The 21,023-nt window shown below is 41.3% G+C and overlaps 1 protein-coding gene across 5 annotated transcripts in view; it reads right to left on the reverse strand.

The window, feature by feature from the left end:
* The window catches only part of UBR4 (ubiquitin protein ligase E3 component n-recognin 4), a 141,033-nt gene that overhangs the window by 114,434 nt on the left and 5,576 nt on the right, over positions 1 to 21,023 (reverse strand). For all 5 annotated transcript variants that reach the window (XM_030912638.1, XM_030912639.1, XM_030912641.1 and 2 more), the window contains exons 2-14: positions 17,015 to 17,112; positions 14,981 to 15,084; positions 13,942 to 14,071; positions 13,685 to 13,824; positions 13,093 to 13,195; positions 12,818 to 12,959; positions 12,278 to 12,402; positions 8,902 to 9,026; positions 7,943 to 8,002; positions 7,650 to 7,840; positions 1,958 to 2,057; positions 1,681 to 1,818; positions 1,011 to 1,128 (exon numbers count right to left, since the gene is read on the reverse strand). In XM_030912638.1, coding sequence (XP_030768498.1) covers positions 1,011 to 1,128; positions 1,681 to 1,818; positions 1,958 to 2,057; positions 7,650 to 7,840; positions 7,943 to 8,002; positions 8,902 to 9,026; positions 12,278 to 12,402; positions 12,818 to 12,959; positions 13,093 to 13,195; positions 13,685 to 13,824; positions 13,942 to 14,071; positions 14,981 to 15,084; positions 17,015 to 17,112 — 1,574 coding nt within the window. The remainder of the gene's footprint in view (positions 1 to 1,010; positions 1,129 to 1,680; positions 1,819 to 1,957; positions 2,058 to 7,649; positions 7,841 to 7,942; positions 8,003 to 8,901; positions 9,027 to 12,277; positions 12,403 to 12,817; positions 12,960 to 13,092; positions 13,196 to 13,684; positions 13,825 to 13,941; positions 14,072 to 14,980; positions 15,085 to 17,014; positions 17,113 to 21,023) is intronic.

A 21,023-nucleotide genomic window follows, 5' to 3' on the forward strand; every position in this document is an offset into this window, starting at 1 on the left:
GTAAATTACACCCCAATAAAACTGATTTTTTTTTCTTTTTTTTTTTTTTTTTTTTGAGAGGGAGTCTCACTCTGTCACCCAGGCTGGAGTGCAGTGGCGCAATCTTGGCTCACTGCAACCTTCACCTCCTGAGTTCAAACAATTCTCCTGCCTCAGCCTCCAGAGTAGCTGGGACTACAGGCACGTGCCACCATGCCCAGCTAATTTTTGTATTTTTAGTAGAGACGGGGTTTCACCATATGGGCCAGGCTGCTCTCGAACTCCTGGCCTTGTAATCCACCTGCCTCAGCCTGCCAAAGTGCTGGGATTACCGGTGTGAGCCACCACGCCCAGCTGATTTATTTTTTCTTTAAGGAGCCCAACAAAGAAAGAGAGACAACTTCACATTATTTAACTGGTAACAAGCCAAACATTTTCAAGAGCAAATTTATACCTGCCTTATCAACCATAAATCAAAGGATGGTAAGAATCACGTCTTCCTCCGTATTTCACATTGTTCCCACAAACTTGATTATGAAAGAATCTGAGGTACTTACCTTATTCACTCTCTCATCAAACTAAGGCAGGAGGGCATGCCAGTGTGTTCACTACAACAGGATTAGGTTTCTCTACTCAAGCTTCCCTAAACTATGACTGTGACAACATCCAAACCGAACACCTCACATGTGACCTTCTGAGTTTCACTGAGAAAGCTTAGAGCAGAGGTCACAAAATGAGACAACACAGGAAGAAATATGGAATAACTGAGATGTTTTCTGATTTTGGAGGGAAAGGAATGAAAAGTAACCCAGGCTTGGCTGAAAGTTGTGTCCATCATTCATTCATCAACAGCTCAACTTGATCTTAAATAACATGTCATCTTTGAGTGCACATAAAACCAAGGTCCAGGCTAAGCAGGTGAAAACAAAATGGAAACTTTTGTTTGTTCAGGAAACTACAGGAATCTGCTGAGAACACTCCTTTTGCACTCTACAGCTTATCTCTGGGAGAGAGAAAAGAGCAGCCCCTACCTTGGCTGCTGTCCTCCTCCGTGCTACTGAAGTCATCCTCATAGTAAGTATTGGAGTCGGTGGAGGCGCTGGCATCACTGCTCATGGAGCCCTTCCTCTGCCGCTGCAGGACACATGCCTAGGATAATGACAATTACACAACCAGAGCCATCCTATTTAATCTCATTCACCACATGAAAACTTTCTCCATATCTCTTTATTTTTTCCTAAATCCAAGAAGTATGCCTCTTAATAGCTCCCTTAAGGACTTTCAGCACTTTATCCTACAAAAACATTACCAACCAGAGACGTGGACAAGAATTGAAAAAAAGGAGTGTTTCCATAGTGTCCTCTATGCTTCTGCTTCAGTAGGCCAATCATCACAAATCACCAAGTAGCTATGTGTATCACAAAACTGATCATCAACAACTGATTCAAATGTTTGGATAGATTCAACCCGTTAAGAATTTCTCACTTCTTCAACACCATTACCACAACTTTGGGTCTATAAAGGTCATGGTGTATAGTCAGTCTTACTCATTTCAAGACGGTTTCATAGATATATATATCTATAAAACAAATATATTTATATATGTTATATATTTTATATATAGTATAAAACATATAATATGTATCATATATAAATTATGAGACATTCTTCTAAATTATCAATGGCTTGACTCCCACCCACCTTTCTGTAGGAAGTTGAAAGTAACGTCAAGAGCAGGTTCATCAGTGGGACAGAGTCAATCAGCCGTTGAATCCTCTGTATGGAAGTGCTCTGGGCCATAATGCTCAAGGCTGCAGGGGGGCCATCTGTCTCCCAACCCTGAAGGCAATGATATCAAAGGGCAATTAATGATACTACTCAGCCAGAAAAAACAACTTGAGTTGGTGGATCAAACTAGTTTGGCCAGAAGTGGATCCCGCAATCAATATGCTGGTTACCATGGGGATAACCTCCTTACCTTGTGAAGCGCCTCCACTTGTAGGTCTTGAAAGAGTGACGTTAGCAGTTTGATGGCATGGTTTGCCAATATTACTGAGAGTACCCCAAATCCCTGATGCCTACACAAAGAAAAAGGAAAACACAATCCTTAAAATAATTAACAATAAATTACTGAAAACTTCTGAAAGAGTGCCATTTTGGGGTCTCAGACCCCTTTCAGACTCTGTGGACCTTTCTTCAGAAAAAAAAAATTGTACATACATACATCTGCATATAATTTCTGAAGTTCACAATCTCCTTGAACCCCATCCACAGATGGCCTAAGGATCTGCAGGTTAAGAATTCCTGGACTAGGCTGGGCACGGTGGCTCACACCTTAAATCCCAACACTTTTGAGAGGCCGAGATGAGAGAATCACTTGTGCCTAGGAATTTGAGACCAGCCTGGGCAACCTAGAGAGGGAGACCCTATCTCTACAAAAAAATTAAATAGCTACCTGGGCATGGTGGCATGTACCTATGGTCCCAGCGATTTGGGAGGCTGAGGTGCGCCACTGCATTCCAGCCTGGGTGACAGAACAAGACCTTGTCTTAAAACAAAAAATAAATAAATAGGCCGGGCGCGGTGGCTCATGCCTGTAATCCCAGCACTTTGGGAGGCCAAAACGGGCGGATCACGAGGTCAGGAGACCGAGACCATCCTGGCTAACACGGCGAAACCCCGTCTCTACTAAAAAATACAAAAAAACTAGCTGGGCGAGGTGGCGGGTGCCTGTGGTCCCAGCTACTCAGGAGGCTAAGGCAGGAGAATGGCGTAAACTCGGGAGACGGAGCTTGCAGTGAGCTGAGATCCGGCCACTGCACTCCAGCCTGGGCAACACAGCGAGACTCCGTCTCAAAATATAAATATATATATATATATATATATATAAATAAATAAATAAATAAATAAATAAATAAATCCTCCTGGAATAGAAGAAACTCCCAAATCGAAAATTTTTTGGAATTTAAACAATCAGTTCAAAGCTAATGGCATACGCAAAGATGCTGACTTTTAAATGTAGATTGAACTTTCAAAGAGTCATTGTTTTGAAAAGAAAAAGGTTAGAATTACCAACTTCTATAAAATATCTGGAAACAAATCTAAGAGAATAAAAGAGAGGCCGGGAGCAGCGATTCATGCCTATAATCCCAGCACTTGGGGAGGCCAAGGTGGGAGGACCGCTTGAGCCCAGAAGTTCAAGACCAACCTGGGCAACATGGCAAGACCCCGTCTCTACAAAATATGAGAAACTTAGCCAGACATGATGGTGCACACCTGTGGTGCCAGCTACCCAATAGGCTGGGGCAGAAGGATCACTTGAGCCCAGGAGGTGGAGGCTGCAGTGAACTGTGTTCATACTACTGCACTCCAACCTGGGCGATACAGTGAGGCTCTGTTTCAAAAAAAAAAAGAAAAAGAAAAAGAAAATAAAATTAATTACATTTGAGTCAAGTATTTCCCTCCTATCCAAAATGTCCACATAACAAAAGGTCAATATATCTGATCTACAAGTTCATATAAATCAAAAAGTGAAAAGAACAAACACAGGCCAGATGCGGGGGCTCACATCTTTATCCCAGCACTTTGGGAGGCTGAGGCAGGAGGATTGCTTGGGGCCAAGAGTGCGAAACCAGCCTGGTCAACGCAGCAAGATCCCATCTCTACAAAAAATTTTAAAAATTAGCTGGGCATGGTGGTGCACACCTGTAGTCCTAGCTACTCAGGAGGCTGAGATGGGAGGATCACCAGAGCCCAGGAGTTCAAGGTTACAGTGAACTATAATCCTACCATTGCTCTATAGCTTGGGAGACAAGGTGAGACTCCATCTTTGTAAAAATAATAATAAAAAAATTAAAAAGAAAATGACAAATACCAAAAAGAAAACCAAGGCAAAGGACATAAGGCAGTTTACAAAACAAATACAAATAACTGGCCAGGCGCGGTGGCTCACGCCTGTAATCTCAGCACTTTGGGAGGCCGAGGCAGGCGGATTACGAGGTCAGGAGATCGAGACCATCCTGGCTAACACAGTGAAACCCCGTCTCTACCAAAAATACAAAAAATTAGCCGGGCGTGGTGGTGTGCACCTGTGGTCCCACCTACTCAGGAGGCTGAGGCAGGAGAAAGGCGTGAAACCCAGGAGGCAGAGCTCGCAGTGAGCTGAGATCGCACCACTGCACTCCAGCCTGGGCGACAGAGCGACACTCCATCTCAAAAAAAAAAAAAAAAAAGAAATACAAATGACCAATAAATACGTGAAATGAAATACAATCACACTAGTAATCAAAGAAATACAAATACATGAAATATCATAGCATTTTCTCCTCTAAGATAAGCAAACATGAAGACATACCATACCCAGTGTCAAAGAGAGCATGGGGAAATGGGCACATAGGCACACAGCTGGTGTCAATGCAAATTAGTGTTACTTTTCTAAAGAGTAGTTTGAGAAAACATTTCCAGTGTTTAAATGTGTGAGCCCTTTGTCCTAACAATGGCACTTTTGGGAATTCATCCCAAGAGGACAATTAAATTCCCAAAAGTTTATATTTCAGGAAGTTATCAAAGCAAAATTTATCAAAACAAGACATTTGGAACAATCTAAATAAGTGCTTAGCAATAGGGGAATTAGGTAACTATGGTATATTTACATAGTGGAATACTGCTGGCCATTAAAAACTTAGACATTTTAATAGTGTCACTGAAAAGATGTTGCACTATTTCATATACTGTGATCCCATTTTTGTAAACTTACATAGTTTTTATATGTGCACAGAAAAATGTCTAAAAGAATGTTTACCAATTTGAGTGGTAGAATTTGGGATCATTTTTACCTTTCCTATTTATGCCCATCTTTATGGCTTGTCACTTATACAACATACATGCATTCTTTTAAAATATAAAGAAACAACAGCCATTTTAAAAGCCTGACTGCGGCCAGGAGGGGTGGCTCACACCTGTAATCCCAGCACTTTGGGAGGCCAAGGCGGATGGATCATGAGGTCAGGAGATCTAGATCATCCTGGTTAACATGGTGAAACCCCGTCTCTACTAGAAACACAAAAAATTAGCTGGGCGTGGTGGCGGGCACCTGTAGTCCCAGCTACTCAGGAGGCTGAGGCAGGAGAATGGCATGAACTCGGGAGGTAGAGCTTGCAGTGAGCAGAGATGGTGCCACTGCACTCCAGCCTGGGCAACAGAGCAAGACCCCATCTCAAAAAAAAAAAAAAAGAAAGAAAGAAAAAAAGCGTGACTGCTACTTCTAAGGATATACTTCTTGGCATTCTTTCCTTTCCCTTTACAACGCCAAGAATGAAAATGGCCACTCATAAAATCACAAACTACCGTTTGCTTTGAAACACTCTCACCTCCTTACTTTGCCTAGTATCTATCACCTTACCATGTCAATACTGGTTTCAGATTTCAGCTTAATTCCTTGAGGAAGCCTGCTCTGATGTCCCTAGCCAGGTCAAATGCCCCTGTTCTAATACTCTCTAGATACAATCTGACATGGCCAGCCAGACTGGCTCATGCCTGTAATCCCAGTACTTTGGTATGCTGAGGTGGGCAGATCACTTGAGGCCAGGAGTTCAATACCAGCCTAGCCAACATGGCAAGACCCCATCTCTATTAAAAATACAAAAACAAAAAAAAATCAGCTGGGCTGGTGGTGCACACCTGTAATCCTAGCTACTTGGTGGCTGAGGCACAAGAATTGCTTGAACCTGGGAGACAGAGGTTGCAATGAGTTGAGATTGCACCACTACACTCCAGCCTAGGCAACAGAGCGAGACTCTGCCTCAAAAACAAAAAAAAAAGAAAGAAAAAGATATATTTGTATGGATATATACTTCATGTCTCTTGAGAATATGTCCATTTTTATGTTCATCACAGCACCCAGAACTAACATAGAGCCTGGGACAGAGAAGATGCTCAGAGGGTAATTTGTTAATGCAGTCCAGGTTGTGACCTCTTCCTGAAACGCCGGACTCACATATCCAACTGCCCACTCAACAACATCTGACATAGAGGTCTGACAGTCATCTTACACTCCGCATGGCCAAGATTACGTTTTTATTTCTTCCCCTTCCTCCCACTCAACCCACTCCTAAACAAGTGTTTCTGGTATCAGTAAATTATACAACCCAGTGGCCTCAAGCCAAAAAATCGTGATGTCATCTTTTTCACATCCAACATGCAAGCCATCAGTAAATCCTGACAGCTGTACCTTCCAAATATATTCCAATTTGACCTCTTTTCTCTGCCTTTGCCACACCACCCTATTCAAGTCACTTTCATATCTCACCTGGAATGATGCATTTGATGTTAACTGTTCTCCCTGCTTCTTATGCCCTGCAGTCTATTCTCAGATCACTAATAAATCAGGTTGCATCTCTCCCTTGTTTAATCTCTCTAACCGTTACTGAGTGCACTTGGCCCTAGATGATCTGGCCACTGGCTACCTGTCTGACTAATTTTCTACCACTCTTCCACCTTGGTTTCTCCATTTTAGCCACACAGACCTAGCTGATCCTCAGCAATGTCAATCATACTTCCATCTCAAACCTGAACAATTCTACCCCAAATACTTATATAGCTCTGTTACCTGACATATGGTCTCTACACCACATCTTTGGAGCCCTTTCTGGATCATCCTAACTAAAATAATAGCCCTGGGCTGGGCACAGTGGCCCACACCTGTAATCCCAGCACTCTAGGAGCCTGAGGTGGGCAAACCACTTGAGGTCAAGAGTTCAAAACCCTGCCTGGCCAACATGGTGAAACCCCATCTCTACTAAAAATACAAAAATTAGCTGGGTGTGGTGGCGTACACCTGTAATCCCAGCTACTTGGGAGGCACGATAATTGCTTGAACCCCTGAATTGGAGGTTACAGTGAGCCACAATCGCGCCACTACACTCCAGCCTGGGCAACAGAGGGAGACTCTGTCTCAAAAAAATAAAATAAAATAAACCCCTATGACTCTCCGGCCCCTCGCTCTGACATCTTTTTCTTCACAACATTTATATATGATTATCTATAATCTACTCATTAGTAGATTTGTTTACTGTTTCTCCAACTATAAAATAAACTCCATAAAGGCAAGGGCATCACTTTGTTTAGTGCTATATCCTCAATGCCTAGAATAGGGCCTAGCATATGATAGGGATTGAATGAAAAAATAAAATCCAGAAACACCTGGGCTTAGAAAACGAAACCTGAACAGCACATTGGTCTTATCTCTTCTTTCAGAGTTCGTTAAAATAATCGCAAATATTACAGGAAGCAAACCAGCAGGCCCTAACAATATTCTCATCTTATGGGTTATACATGCAAGAACTCAACTCCAAGTCAAACAAGCCTGCTTTACAAGACAGAAACATGTTTTTCTGATTTGAACTTCATAAAATTCCTGAAATACACATTGCACAGATATTTTTCCCCTCTGATAGATGAGGAAATTGGATCAAAGAGAATGAGTGACTTATCTAAAAATCACCAAGCTATGTTGTGGAGATAACAGATCATGATCATTATCTTAGTTGTTAAATTCAAACCAGGTAGGAAGACAAATTTTCCTATTGATATGAAGTCATACTAGCTCCCTGTCAATATAAAATGTTAGGTAAATAAAACAAAATATAAGTTACGATCAAGTAGACACATACCCTTTTCCAGGCCCCAGTTTAGGAGAGCCCACTCCCTCTTTAGTACGAGAAAGGATGTCTCTGACTCGGAGGGCGGCCAGCGGGTCCTTCTCTTTCCCCTTATCAGCCAGTGCAGTAGGACTGAGGTTCAATATGAGGAAAAGGCTGTTTAACAAGCACCAAGCACCCAGCAATTGGAAATTCTGATAGTGCTGTTGTAAAAGGCACAAAATAAAAAACATAATCATAGAGATATTCACATCTCACAGAGGACAAGATAGTAAGTATGCAGCAGAGACAGATAAGCTTCTTACCTCACCACCAGCTCGGCGAGAACTGCTGATTGCTTGTCCAATCATGTCATAGATTTCGAGCTGTACAATATCAAATAGATACAAAAATCTAAACAAGCTGACAGATTTCATTATAAATGCTAAATCCTACCCAAATCAGTTTAACTTGAAGAGTTCAATATCCTCTTTTCAATGATACATTCCATCGCACTTTCCTTGACCTTCACATGGAGCTGACTCCCTCTTTTCATGTGGATCATATGTCACCATCTCAGAAGCCATCCCTACTCCCAATCAAAAGCAGCATGCAGAGCTCCACATCAGATCACTTTTTTTTTTTTTTAAAGATGGAGTTTCATTCTTGTTGCCCAGGCTGGAGTGCAATGGTGTGATCTCAGCTCCCTGCAAACTCCACCTCCCAGGCTCAAGCGATTCTCCTGCCTCAGCCTCCAGAGTAGCTGGGATTACAGGCATGCGCCACCACACCTGGCTAATTTTTGTATTTTCAGTAGAGATGGGGTTTCACCATGCTGGCCAGGCTGGTTTTGAACTCCTAACCTCAGGTGATCCACCCACCTCCCAAAGTGCTGGGATTACAGGTGTGAGCCACTGCGCCCGGCCCAGATCACTCTTAATCACAATGTATTGTTTCAGTGCACTTAATTACTATCCCATATTTTCCTGTTTACCGCATTCCCCTAAAAGTACACGGGCACACAGTAAGCCCTCAAACGTATTTGCTGAATTAATGGCTAATCTTTCAAGTGTGTTCTACAGAGATAGGGAAACAGCAATATACCAAATCAACCAATATACCAAATCAACAAGCTGGATGCCTACCTCTTAGACCTACTAGTACCCAGGGAAAGTAGTGTGGAGAATACTTTAAGTTCTTTGTTCTATCATGGAAGAAAGTGGAACTGGCCATACTCCCTCATTTGAACAATCAAGCTTCCCTTATCCCCAGATCTTTGGCTTACACATTTCTGGACAATTGTAGCTGCGTCACTTTCATAGTCATCTTCTTTGGAGCTCGTGGACCCTGTCCGCACTTGCTGGGCACTACCCACATGCAGGATGGCCATGCAGGTTGCCACACTCACACCTGAAAAAGAAGATGCACAGGTCTCAGCCATGGAGTGCACCCAAGAATCCACCAAAGCTGAAACACAAAAGCACAATCCACCCACAAGCAATTCCATGATTCGATTACTTAAAATAAATGCCATTAAGAGCAAGACTAAATAGGTTTACCATACAATTCAGTAACCAGACTGCTAGGTATTTATCCGAATAAGCTAAAAACTTACACACACACACACACACACACACACACACACGAATGTCCTTCAGTAGGAGAATAGATAAACTGTGATATATCCATACAATGGAATATTAATTCAGCAATAAAAAGAAATGGGCTATTAAGCCATGAGAAGACATGGAGGAACCTATATGCATGCTATTAAGAGAAAGAAGCCAATCAGAAAATCCGGCTTATTGTATAGTTCCAACTACATGACATTCTAGAGAAGGTAAAACTAGAGAGAAAGTGGAGATCAGTGGTGTTACCAGGGGTTGAGGGATGGGGTAAGGAATGAATAGGTGGAGCAAAGGGGATTTTTAGGGCAGTGAAACTACTTTGTACAATATGGTAATCATGGATACATGACATTATACATTTGTCAAAACCCATAGACCTGTACAACACAAAAATGAAACCCCAATGTAAACTATGGACTTTAATTAATAATAATATATCAATATTGGTTCATCAATGACAATCTAACATACTAATTAAAAGTATTAATGATAAGAGAAACTAGCTATAAGGGAGAGGGAGTACATGGGAACTCTATAAACCTAAAATTGCTTTAAAAATAAAATCTAAGCCAGGTGAGGTGGCACAAGCCTCTAATTCCAGTTACTTGGGAGGTTGATGTGGGAGGATCATTTTCACCAAGAGGTTTGAGGCTACAGTGAGTTATAATTGGTACACTGCACTCCCACCTGGCTGAAACACTAATATTATGTCTCTAAAAAAAAAAAGGAATAAAAATAAATAATTAAGGCCGGGCATGATGGTTCACACCTGTAATCCTAGCACTTTCAGAGGCCCAGGCAGGTGGATCACCTGAGGTCAGGAGTCCGAGACCAGCCTCACCAACATGGCGAAACCCCATCTCTACTAAAAATACAAAAATTAGCCAGGCGGAGTGGCAGGCGCCTATAATCCCAGCTCCCAGCTACTCGGGAGGCTGAAGCAGGAGAATCACTTGAACCCGGGGGTCGGAGGTTGCAGTGAGCCGAGACTGAGCCACTGCATTCCAGCCTAGGCAAAAGAACGAAACACCATCTCAAAAAAAATTACAATAATTAATTAATTAACTAAATTTAAAATCTAAAGCCAGGCACAGTGGACTCAAGAGGCTGAGGTGAGAAGATCACTTGAGCCTAACAGTTCAAATCTAGCCTGGACAACAGAGCAAGACCATATTTCTTAAATAAATAAATAATAAAATCTAATAATTTCAAAAAATTAAAAATTAAAATAAATTTTAAGATTATGAAAAAAAAATCCTATACCTGGAATTTCTCAAAGACATCATAGCCAAATCCCTTTCCTTAAATCAAATCCCAAGTGATCAAATTTTAACAAACCAGATTTGGGATCTTTAATCCGACTGTGAATTTTTAAAGAATCTCTAGTCCTTACTGACTTGAATCACTTACTGACTGAGTACATTGAGATCCGTGTGAGGGTAATGAAATTCCCCGGAAATCAAAATAAATAAACCCCAAATTTAAAAATGGAAAATCAACAGTAGAGCACGAGGAAGCTCAATACTGGAAACTAGTTACGAGAGAACATGTTCTCACATGTATCCTTAACTTTCTACTCTTAATGCTGCTGCCCTAGCTGAGGCCCTAAATGTGTACTGCCTGAATGACTGCCAATTCCTCCTGAGTAGTTTCCCTGCCTCCAATATTTCCCCACACCAAAATACCTTGTACACTACTGCCTGAATGTTCTTCCTAAAATACAGCTCAGATCCTCTCACAGCTCAGAAGCTTTAACGGTCTCTACTATCTACAGGATATGGTCCAAATGACTTAGTCTGCATTTCTAATTGAGTCTTACTTTCTGTCCAATTATACAACACCCACGAATAGCCATAAAACCTACAGACTTACTTATACACACAAACGCGCACACACACACACACAACTTACGCAGTATATTCCCCCAAACTCTTGGATACTTTTTGTCTGCTTCTGCCTCTGCCTAGAAATAGCCAAGCCGAGATCCTACCTGACTTAAGATTCAACATCAAAACTCCTTCATGATTACTGCCTTTCTCAACTGAAAGCGAGCTCTCCCTCCTCTAAGCTTCCAAAGTACTTTCTCATCTCTTACTCAGTTTCTTTACTTATAAGTTATTTACTAAGATCCTCTAAAAGACAGTAAGGTCCCTGAGGGCACAGATGCCTTTATCTTTATATTCTTATTCACACATAGATGTTCAAATTAAAACTGTTCAGAGAATGTAGTGAGATCAACCTCAGCAATTTCGTGGTGTTCCCAAGGTCAGGTTTCCAAGACTATCTGCTCAAATCTTCACTTGCAAAACCAAGTAAACTTCTAAAATCGCTATAACTTCCAAGACATACCAGAGATAGGATATGTCTTGGAACTTTATGCCAAAGATCAGTGATCTCGGCTAAAAAGTCCTTTTAACAACAACTTAAAAGAGAGTAAACACCAGCTGTCAGGCCCTGCTTCAAAGGCAGTAAGATCAACAGGAAGAAAGGGGATTTTACGAAAGCTTAAAGAATATCATTCTTTGCATTTATCAGTATAAACAGATACCACCTGTTCCATGAAGCCTTCTTCAAACCTGATCCCACTTTGAGCAAGACTCAACCCCTTTCTTCTCTGTGTACCCAAAATATTCTATACTTCTATCATTGCCTTTAATACTGTTTTATATTATACTGTTTAGCCTTATGTGTTCTCTGCTGCTCAGATGTAGCCTCCTTGAGGGCAGAGACTACACGTAGTTCATCTCAATATCCCAACAGTCTTTGGCACTTTGCTTTTTATATAGTAAATATTTAACATCTGCACATACTATAAAATAAAATATGCGTATAACGCAATGGCAGCAGTGAACCAACAGGACCATTTACAAAGATTCCTATTGAGTCCTCATTTCACCTTGATGGGACGTTAGATGATCCTTGAGGGAATGGAGCAAGGGGGATGAGTAGAGTATTCAGAAGGATTTTCATGGTTTCCTGAAAGTATATCTGTACTTGACTGAGAAAATGAGACCAGATATAATAAATTCTCACCTGCATACAGACAACTTAGGCTGAGGACTGTCACATCTTGTAGACGAGAAGGATTGAGAGGTTCCAACACAGGTAGAGAAAGGGTATCCAATGCCATAGTTACATCAATCACCAATGAATGAAAGCTGGAACACGACAGAGATCGACAAGTGTCTCTTAGAATCATTCACTTCTATAATGTGACAGTTAAAGCAATTACCAGCATGGGCCTGGCACAGTGGCTCACACCTAAAATCCCAACACTTTAGGAGGCCAAGGTGGGAGGATTGCTTGAGCCCAGGAGTTCAAGACCAGCCTGGACAACATGGCAAAACCCTGACTCTACAAAAAATACAAAAATTTGCCAGGCATGGTGGTGTGTGCCTGTAGTCCCAGCTACTCAGGAGGTGGGAGAACTGCTTGAGCCCAGCAGACAGAGGTTACAGGGAGCCGAGATTGCACCCCTGCACTCCAGCCTGGGTGATGGAACAAGACCCTGTCCCACAAACAAAACAAAACAAAACGAAAAAAGTAAAGCATGTGCACCGGGAAGCACCTTACCCATTACGAACAGCAGTGGCATCTGCTACTGTTGCAGGCATTATGAAGAAGGAATTAGCTAACACTGCATCTTGGAACCGATTGATATAGCGTAGGAAATATGGCAGGTTCAAACACACACGCAGTAGCTTCTCCGAGCCACCTAAATGAATGAAAACCACGACCTTACGAACAGGCCTTTGTCTGATGCTTGATTCTTATGCACATGACAGAAGCACACTTAAGGAATTTTTAATAGCCCAGAAATCAGCTTTCTGATAATAGTTGAGTCTTACCAAGCTCCTGAAGACTAGCCACGTTCTGAGCTATGAACACATTCTTGGTTTTGATAGCTGAGGCTTGATCTGTAGATGACTGCTCATCACTTTCTCCTTCCACCTGAAAAGGAACATAAGGCCTGTCAAGATACTATTATCTCTTCACCAAACCTACTGTCAAAAGTGAGCAGTGGCTGCATGGATACTCTCCAGACTCCCCAGTTAATGAAGGGAAAATTCCTTACTAATGCTGGAGAAAATACAGGTTACATTTCCAGGAGGAGGAAAAAAACACACAGTTTTAAAAAATATATATGTTCTATAACCAAAATGGAGTGATGCCTTTATATAGAAAACTGTACATATACCTTACATTTGTTAATTTGCATTGAGAGAAGCCTAGAATAGTTGTCAAAACAGTAGTAACTGTGGACAGAAGAAGGAGTTGGGGTGAATTTTACTTGCTTTATTTTGTATTCCTCAATTTCTTTTGTCCCACAGACATGTATATCATTTATATCACAAACATAAAATACATCACTTTTTCTCCCTAGTGTTATCACCTTAACAAATCCCACAAAGAAGAAGACATTTGACTAAAGAAACTTACCAGAGTCTGTGTACTGATAGGTTGTGATGCTACAGTTCTAGGGTTAAAAACTGAGGTCAACTGGTTCAAAAAATTCATCTGTACCTCCTTTTGCCTCAACTCAGGGCTTACTGGTGAGGCCAGCTCTTTCTGATCTTCCACTGTAAAATACAAAAGCAAAAAAAGGGCTGAGGAAAGTGCCACTAGAAGGCAAAGGTGCCATGGAAAAGGTGCCATGAGGGTGGTCATGTGATCAGATCTGTCAAAGGAACACCCACCATCTGAAAGTGTCTTCACTGTTTGGGGCAGCTTGGCGGATTTCATCATTGCTGTAAATGTGATAATTTCAGTTCTATCTAGTCGGCTACAGCCAGTGCACAGGCCCTTGATTAGAAGAATCAAGTGTTTCTGAAAAGAAAACAAATGCAGTGGGGGGAGCGGGGAAGGATAGCATTAGAAGATATACCTAATGTAAATGACGAGTTAATGGGTGCAGCACACCAACATGGCACATGTATACATATGTAACAAACCTGCACGTTGTGCACATGTACCGTAGAACTTAAAGTATAATTTAAAAAAAAAAGAAAGAAAGAAAACAAATGCAAATAGATCTTTCAGAAAATTCTACTCTTTTGGGAATTCTAACTGGCACAGGGTCAAATTTAGGTTCATATAAACACTAAAGCAAAGACTGCAAGCTGATGTCCTTAGACTGTACGTAGCTTGCAGATGTCTTATTGTTCTCACAATATTTTTTTAAAATTTGAAGTGAATAAAAGATTCACATGCAAATCCAAACTGCTCACTCTCAAATAATTCACAGTATAGCAACCTTGCACCTCCATTCCTACATGGTAGTAATAAGCCAGAGCCAAATAGTGGTTGGCCCCTTTAGTTGGGGCCTGCAATCTTCTCAATTAGCACACTTTACTCATTTTCTGTTACCTACGTGGCCAGCCTGGGCAAAATGGCAAAACCCTGACTCCACAAAAAATACAAAAATGTGTAATCCTTGAGAAGACTCTGTAGCCCCATGTACCAGAGGCCGGCAAAATACAGCTCCAATTCAACCACTGCCTGTTTTTGTAAACAAAGTTTACTGGAACACAGCCATGTTCATCATTTACATATTAATCTATGGCTGTTTTCACACTAAAAAGGCAAAGTTAACTAGCTACAACAGATAACATACAGCCTGCAAATGATTTTCCATCTGGCCTATTACAGAAAAAGTTCACTGACCTCTGCTCTTTGCCACTAGTCAGTTATAATACTGCTTCGGAATAGGGCAAGAAATGGGCCCATCACTCTCACCTGGGACACAGCACAAGCCTCATCTGGATTCTCCAGACGTAGGAGAGAAAACTCAATTAGAACTTTACAGGCTGCTGCCACTGACTGAAGTTGGTTCCGGGGAACTGAGAAAGTAATAAACATTACTTAATTTCAGACTGCTCAGCCTTGGTCAATAAATCAAGCAAAGTAAGTATTGAGCTCTATGTCCAACATTTCCAATATCATAACAATTATTCAGAGCCAAAAACCCAAGGGGTGAACAAAGGTATTTTAACATCAATAACTATCAGATCAATTTATCTCATATTTACTAGAAATCAGGATAACTGTAATAGGAAATACTTATATCACACCAGTGCAAAGCACTTCAAATGTACTAACTCATCTAATTCTTAAACCAATTCTATGAGGCAGATATTCATATTATCCCTGTCCATTTTTAACAGCTGAACTAACTAAATGACTAGACAAAAGTCACACAGCTAGATTTAAATTCAGGCAGTCAGCCTCTAGAGTTCACGCTCTTAACCACTAAATCAGGAGTGTGCAACCTTTTGGCTTCCCTGCGCTACACCGGAAGAATTGTCTTGGGCCACACAAAAAATATACTAACAGTAACAATAGCTGATGAGCTTTTTAAAAAAAAAAAAAAAAATCTCATAATGTTTTAGGAAAGTTTATGAATTTGTGTTGGACCAAATTCAGAGCCATCCCGTGGCCCTAAGGCCGTGAGTTGGACAAGCTTGCACTAGACGATACTACTACTCCTTCCCAAGGATTCCAAAATGACGTCCTGGTCAGGCGTAGTGGCTCACACCTATAATCCCAGCACTTCGGGAGGCTGAGGCAGGTGGATCACTTCAGCCCAGCAGTTCGAGACCAGGTTGGGCCGGCATGGTGAAACCCCATCTCTACCAAAAATACAAAAATTAGTCTCATAACTCAATCTCAAAATAAATAAATAAATGGATAAAATGTTTAAGTATAACTTAAAAAAATAAAATGACTTCCTTACACAAAGTTTCTCCAAGCTAAAACTGATTCTTCTGCCAGTAGCCAGAGCCTGTAATAAACAGTATCTGACACTGAAGGATTACTCAGTAACTGGAAGAATTGTCTTGGGCCACACAAAAAATACACTAATTCTTCAGTGTCCTTTTGGTTTACTTGCTTAGCAAACTATTCAAATAAACAAATATGGTGACTCCTGCCTGTAACACCAGCACTTTGGGAGGCCAAGCCAGGAGGATTGCTTGAGCCCAGGACTTCCAGACCAGCCTGGGCAACATAGAGAGACCCTGTCTCTACAAAAAAAATAAAATATTAATTGCACGTATTGGCTTGTGCCTGTAGTCCCAGCTAGGACTGGGGAGGCTAAGGCAGGAGAATCACTAGAGCCCAGGAGTTCAAGGCTGCAGTGAGCTATGATCACACCACTGCACTCCAGCCTGGGTGACAGAGCAAGACCCTGTCTCTAAAAAAAGCAAAATTAAAATAATTAGAATTCTTCAGAACTATTTGAGTCAAGATTTTAGAAAAGTGTAGAAATTCAGAAATTTAAAATAGGACTTAGCCATTTTGGGGGTAGAAAAATGAAGAAAATAGAGAACTGAAGTTGATATCCCTTCATATACCAGAGAACACAAGGGAGAATCCACATCCTCACCAAAACCAAATAGGGAATAGAGCCTTGAGTGGCTGCTAGCTCCAGAGGTCAGTATCCACCACCCTCTTCCCCAGGAAATTAACACACCAGTAATTACATGAGAAAACAAAAAAATCCTTTGGATTAAGAAGGGAAAGGAGGTTGACTTAATACTTATAAAGCAGGTGTCCAAGCCAAGTAGTTTTAAAATTCCACTTGGTTAGCCTAGGTAAGGGAACTTCTGGAGCCTCATCCTAGCTGACAGTTGTCTCCACTCTTGGGTGAGCAGCTTAGGGGTGCTAAAACCTAGACTTCATTAACAACTTGTTCAGATACACTAACAAGAGGATAAACAATTCCCCTATTCACAAGCCCTCAGAAGGCAGGGACAAGAGTGGAATACTTACTGAGACTGCAAACTGTTGTAATATAGTGTGTGGAAAGTGCAACAAAAGATGAGTAGAATGGCTCATATTGCTTCTCATGGTGCAGGATTTCTGATTCACTGCAAAAATAATAATAATTCAGCCAGCATCTACTTAGCGCTTACTATGTGCCAGATACCCCTTTATGGATATTACATTATTTAATCCTCACTACCTGGTAGATAGTATCATCAACCTATTCCCATTCAGGATTGGGAAAGACGGGGCGGGCAGATCACCTGAGGTGAGGAGTTCAAGACTAACTTGGTCAGCATGGTGAAAACCCGTCTCCACTAAAAATGCAAAAATCAGCCAGACGTGGTGGCATGTGCCTATAGTCTCAGCTCCTCAGGAGGCTGAGGCAGGAGAATTGCTTGAACTTGGGAGGCAGAGGTTGCAGTGAGCCAAGATTGCACCACTGCACTCCAGCCTAGGCGATAGAGTGAGACTCCATCCCAAAAAAAGATTGGGAAGGTGAAGCTTCGAGAATTCAAATTAAATATCTCACTCAAGGTCATCAGGCTTAGGAAGAAGCAGAGACTAACAAACAGAAAACATTTTCAAAGTCAAGCAGAACTAACGAAATGCAAGTAAAGACCTAACAGGATACCAATCTGTTCTGTATTACTGGCTGGCAAAGACCGATCACTAATATGCCTTCATTATTGATAGCCAAAAAGGGGCAGACCAGAGTAGTCAATATACTGTTAGTGGGAATACAGATTAAAGTAACCAATTTTAGACCAAATAAGTCTGGCCTGTAATGCAGTAACTTAAAAAGAATCAACAATTCAAGATAAGAAGTCATATGATGAATGCTAAAATCCAAAATTCACTTGATAACAGTCATCCCCTACTCCATCCCCCTGCCTGTAGACTAAAGTGAGATCACAAAAGAGTCAGTGATTTTTTTTTTTTTTTTTTTTTAACCACATCCTTTATCCTTAGCTGGGGAAATGCCCTATTCTGAAAAAATCTAAAGGCCAACTAGGTTTAAAGGCTGGATATATTTAAAGTCATTCTATCAAATCAGGTGCTAATTCACAATTGATGAAACATGGGCTGGGCACGGTGGCCGGCCGGGTATGGTGGCTCATGCCTGCAATCCCAGCACTTTGGGAGGTAGAGGTGGGTGGATGACGAGGTCAGGAGTTCAAGACCAGCCCTCAGCCAAGAAGGTGAAATCCCATCTCTACTAAAGTTACAAAAATTAGCAAGGTGTGGTGGTACGCGCCTGTAATCCCAGCTACTCAGGAGGCTGAGGTAGAGGACTGCTTGAACCAGGGAGGCGGAGGTTGCAGTGAGCCGAGATCGGGCCACTGCATTCCAGCCTGGGCGACAGTGAGACTCCGTCTCAGAAAAAAAAAAGAAACATGAAGGTAAAACAAAGACTAAAATATATTTTATTAAATGGAAAGAACAACAGTGTGGTTGAATAGTTTCCTTAGTGAGTCAATCCCCAGCAAGAAGTATCAACCTATGGCGGGACGCATTGTAGCTGGTGGCTCAAGCCTGTAATCCCAGCACTTTGGGAGACAGAGGCTGGGGGATTATCTGAGGCCAGGAGTTCGAGACCAGCCTGGCCAATATGGTGAAACCCCGTCACTAATAAAAATACAAAAATTAGCCAGGTGTGGTGGCACCCGCCTGGAGTCCCAGCTACTCATGAGGCTGAGGTACAACAATCGCTTAAACCAGGCAGGCAGAGTTGCAGTGAGCTGAAATTGCGTCACTGCACTCCAGCCTGGGCCAAAGAGTGAGACTCCAACTCAAAAAAAAAAAAAGAGTATCAACCTAAGAAGGGAAATGTAAACAGAGTGAATACTCCATTCACTGCCTGCAAGACTATCTACTTGCCAAATGAACACAAGAGCCAAAAGGACAAGTCACTATTTGGAAGGTGCCAATGTCAGTGATGAATCACCTTAAATAACACTTGAGAGTCTGGCATTGCAAGCACTTTGCTATATGTAGAGCAAGGATAAATGGATATGTATCAAAGATTAGTCCCTAACTCAGAGTAACTCCTTCACCAAGAAAAAAAATATTTATGGAGCATCTATGATGTGTGCAAGGATCCTCCTGCTAATTGAGGGTCATTTTCCATTTGTCAGGGTACATAAAAAGGAGAAAATAAAAACCTTTCTACAACAAGCAGCATTCAAAATTTCCTGGTGACTAAACACGGTTTTAAGGCTCACATGTACAGCAGAAAACTCCCTACTAAATCCCCATTTCTACCTCATATACTTAGTTTTTCCTTTACTTCCAGCCTTATACTTTCTTTTTCTGAGACACAGTCTCGCTCTGTCGCCCAGGCTAGAGTGCAGAGGCATGATCTCAGCTCACTGCAACCTATGCCTCCCGGGTTCAAGCGATTCTCCTGCCTCAGTCTACTGAGTAGCTGGGATTACAGGTGCGTGCCACTACGCCCGGCTAATTTTTGTATTTGTTTTAGTAGAGACGGGGTTTCACCATGTTGGTTATGGCTGGTCTTAAACTCCTGACCTCATGATCCACCCGCCTCCGCCTCCCAAATTGCTGGGATTACAGGCCTGAGCCTCCACGCCCGGCCCTACCCTGATACTTTCTTATTCGTTTTTCTAAAGCTTTCCCATTCTGCCATTTGATGTTATTTTACCGGATTTATTTACCTTTCCTGATTTATTTCCAAACTTCAGAGCTGCTTACCCCCCACTTTTTCCAGCTGAACAGGTTTACCAAATCTAAGAGAAATACTGCCCACCCAAAGGATGGACTTAGCCTATTGCTTTCATACCAATTCTGAGAATGAAATATACATTTAAAAATATATATAGGAGTAAACTCATTTAATTGCCTGGTTCAGTATCATCCTATTGTGATCTAATGAACCCAACTTCCTCCCCTAGAAATACATAACATCCTTATTCCAATAAAGAAACAGGAAGAATGCGTTTTGGGGAAAGACAGACACTGGCAGAGGAAAAATGGAACAATCTTCAGCTCTACTTACAATGTGCATTGGACAACTAAGGATAAACCTGGGAAAAAAATTGGTTTTGAAGACTTGAAGGAGGAAATAAGAAGTAATGGACATTGTCATATCTCTTGATTTTAAAGAAACAGTGTGCATGAGCCAGTTAATAGGGATGTGCTGCCATAATTTCCAACCTCACTCTCATTCCCTGAGAAAATGATAGACACCAAGACACCAGAGAATAAGAAATGGAAAAACGGAACAAAGGACAAAAAGTTGAGTAGGAAGGACAAGAATGAAGAAATGGAAGTAAATATAAATTACAGGAAGGAAAATAAAGAGACGTGAAAATATGTCTTTGCTCTAATTGGTCAAGTATCTTCCTGAACCACCTGACGCTCCTAATGAACTGCAACAACAGCACCGCTGAGCCTGAAACACTGTGGATAGACAGAGAATCTGAAGCTTTTATACTCTATACCAAATAAATGTGATGCAGAGTACAAAGGGAAACAGCAGCTAAGCAGAGAGGTCAGAGAAATCCAATTTGATGTGTAAGTGAAAAAAGAACTGGCAGCGTCTGGAAAAATCTAGCTCTTTTTAGGAAGAAACGGGAATCTGAGGAGGGGCATCATAAAAGACTAAAGATTCAACTCCCTTCTCCCTCTTCAATATCATACTATCAATCTTTTTTGTAAATGGTGGAAATTTCACAAGCTCCTTTCTCAAGTATATATACAATCCATTATGCTGATTCCTATCTTTCTATCTATAATCTGCTGCATGTTAACAGAAGAACTGAAAACTGTCTTTCAGATACTTCCCTCATAGTCTTGACAAATCTGTGGTTAATGTGAAACTGAGACACAGAAACAGGAGTCAAAGACTAATCTCACAATCATTATCTATCTTTTGGTGGTGGGCTTTTTTTTTTTTTCCTTTAGGTCAATTATCAATTTACATCCTACTGCTTACAAATTCAAAAGATCACAGCATTAGTGCATCCCTTTCTTCCTTTCAAGATTTTTAGGA

This window comes from Rhinopithecus roxellana, chromosome 12, assembly GCF_007565055.1.
Source record: "Rhinopithecus roxellana isolate Shanxi Qingling chromosome 12, ASM756505v1, whole genome shotgun sequence".
Taxonomy (NCBI): domain Eukaryota; kingdom Metazoa; phylum Chordata; class Mammalia; order Primates; family Cercopithecidae; genus Rhinopithecus; species Rhinopithecus roxellana.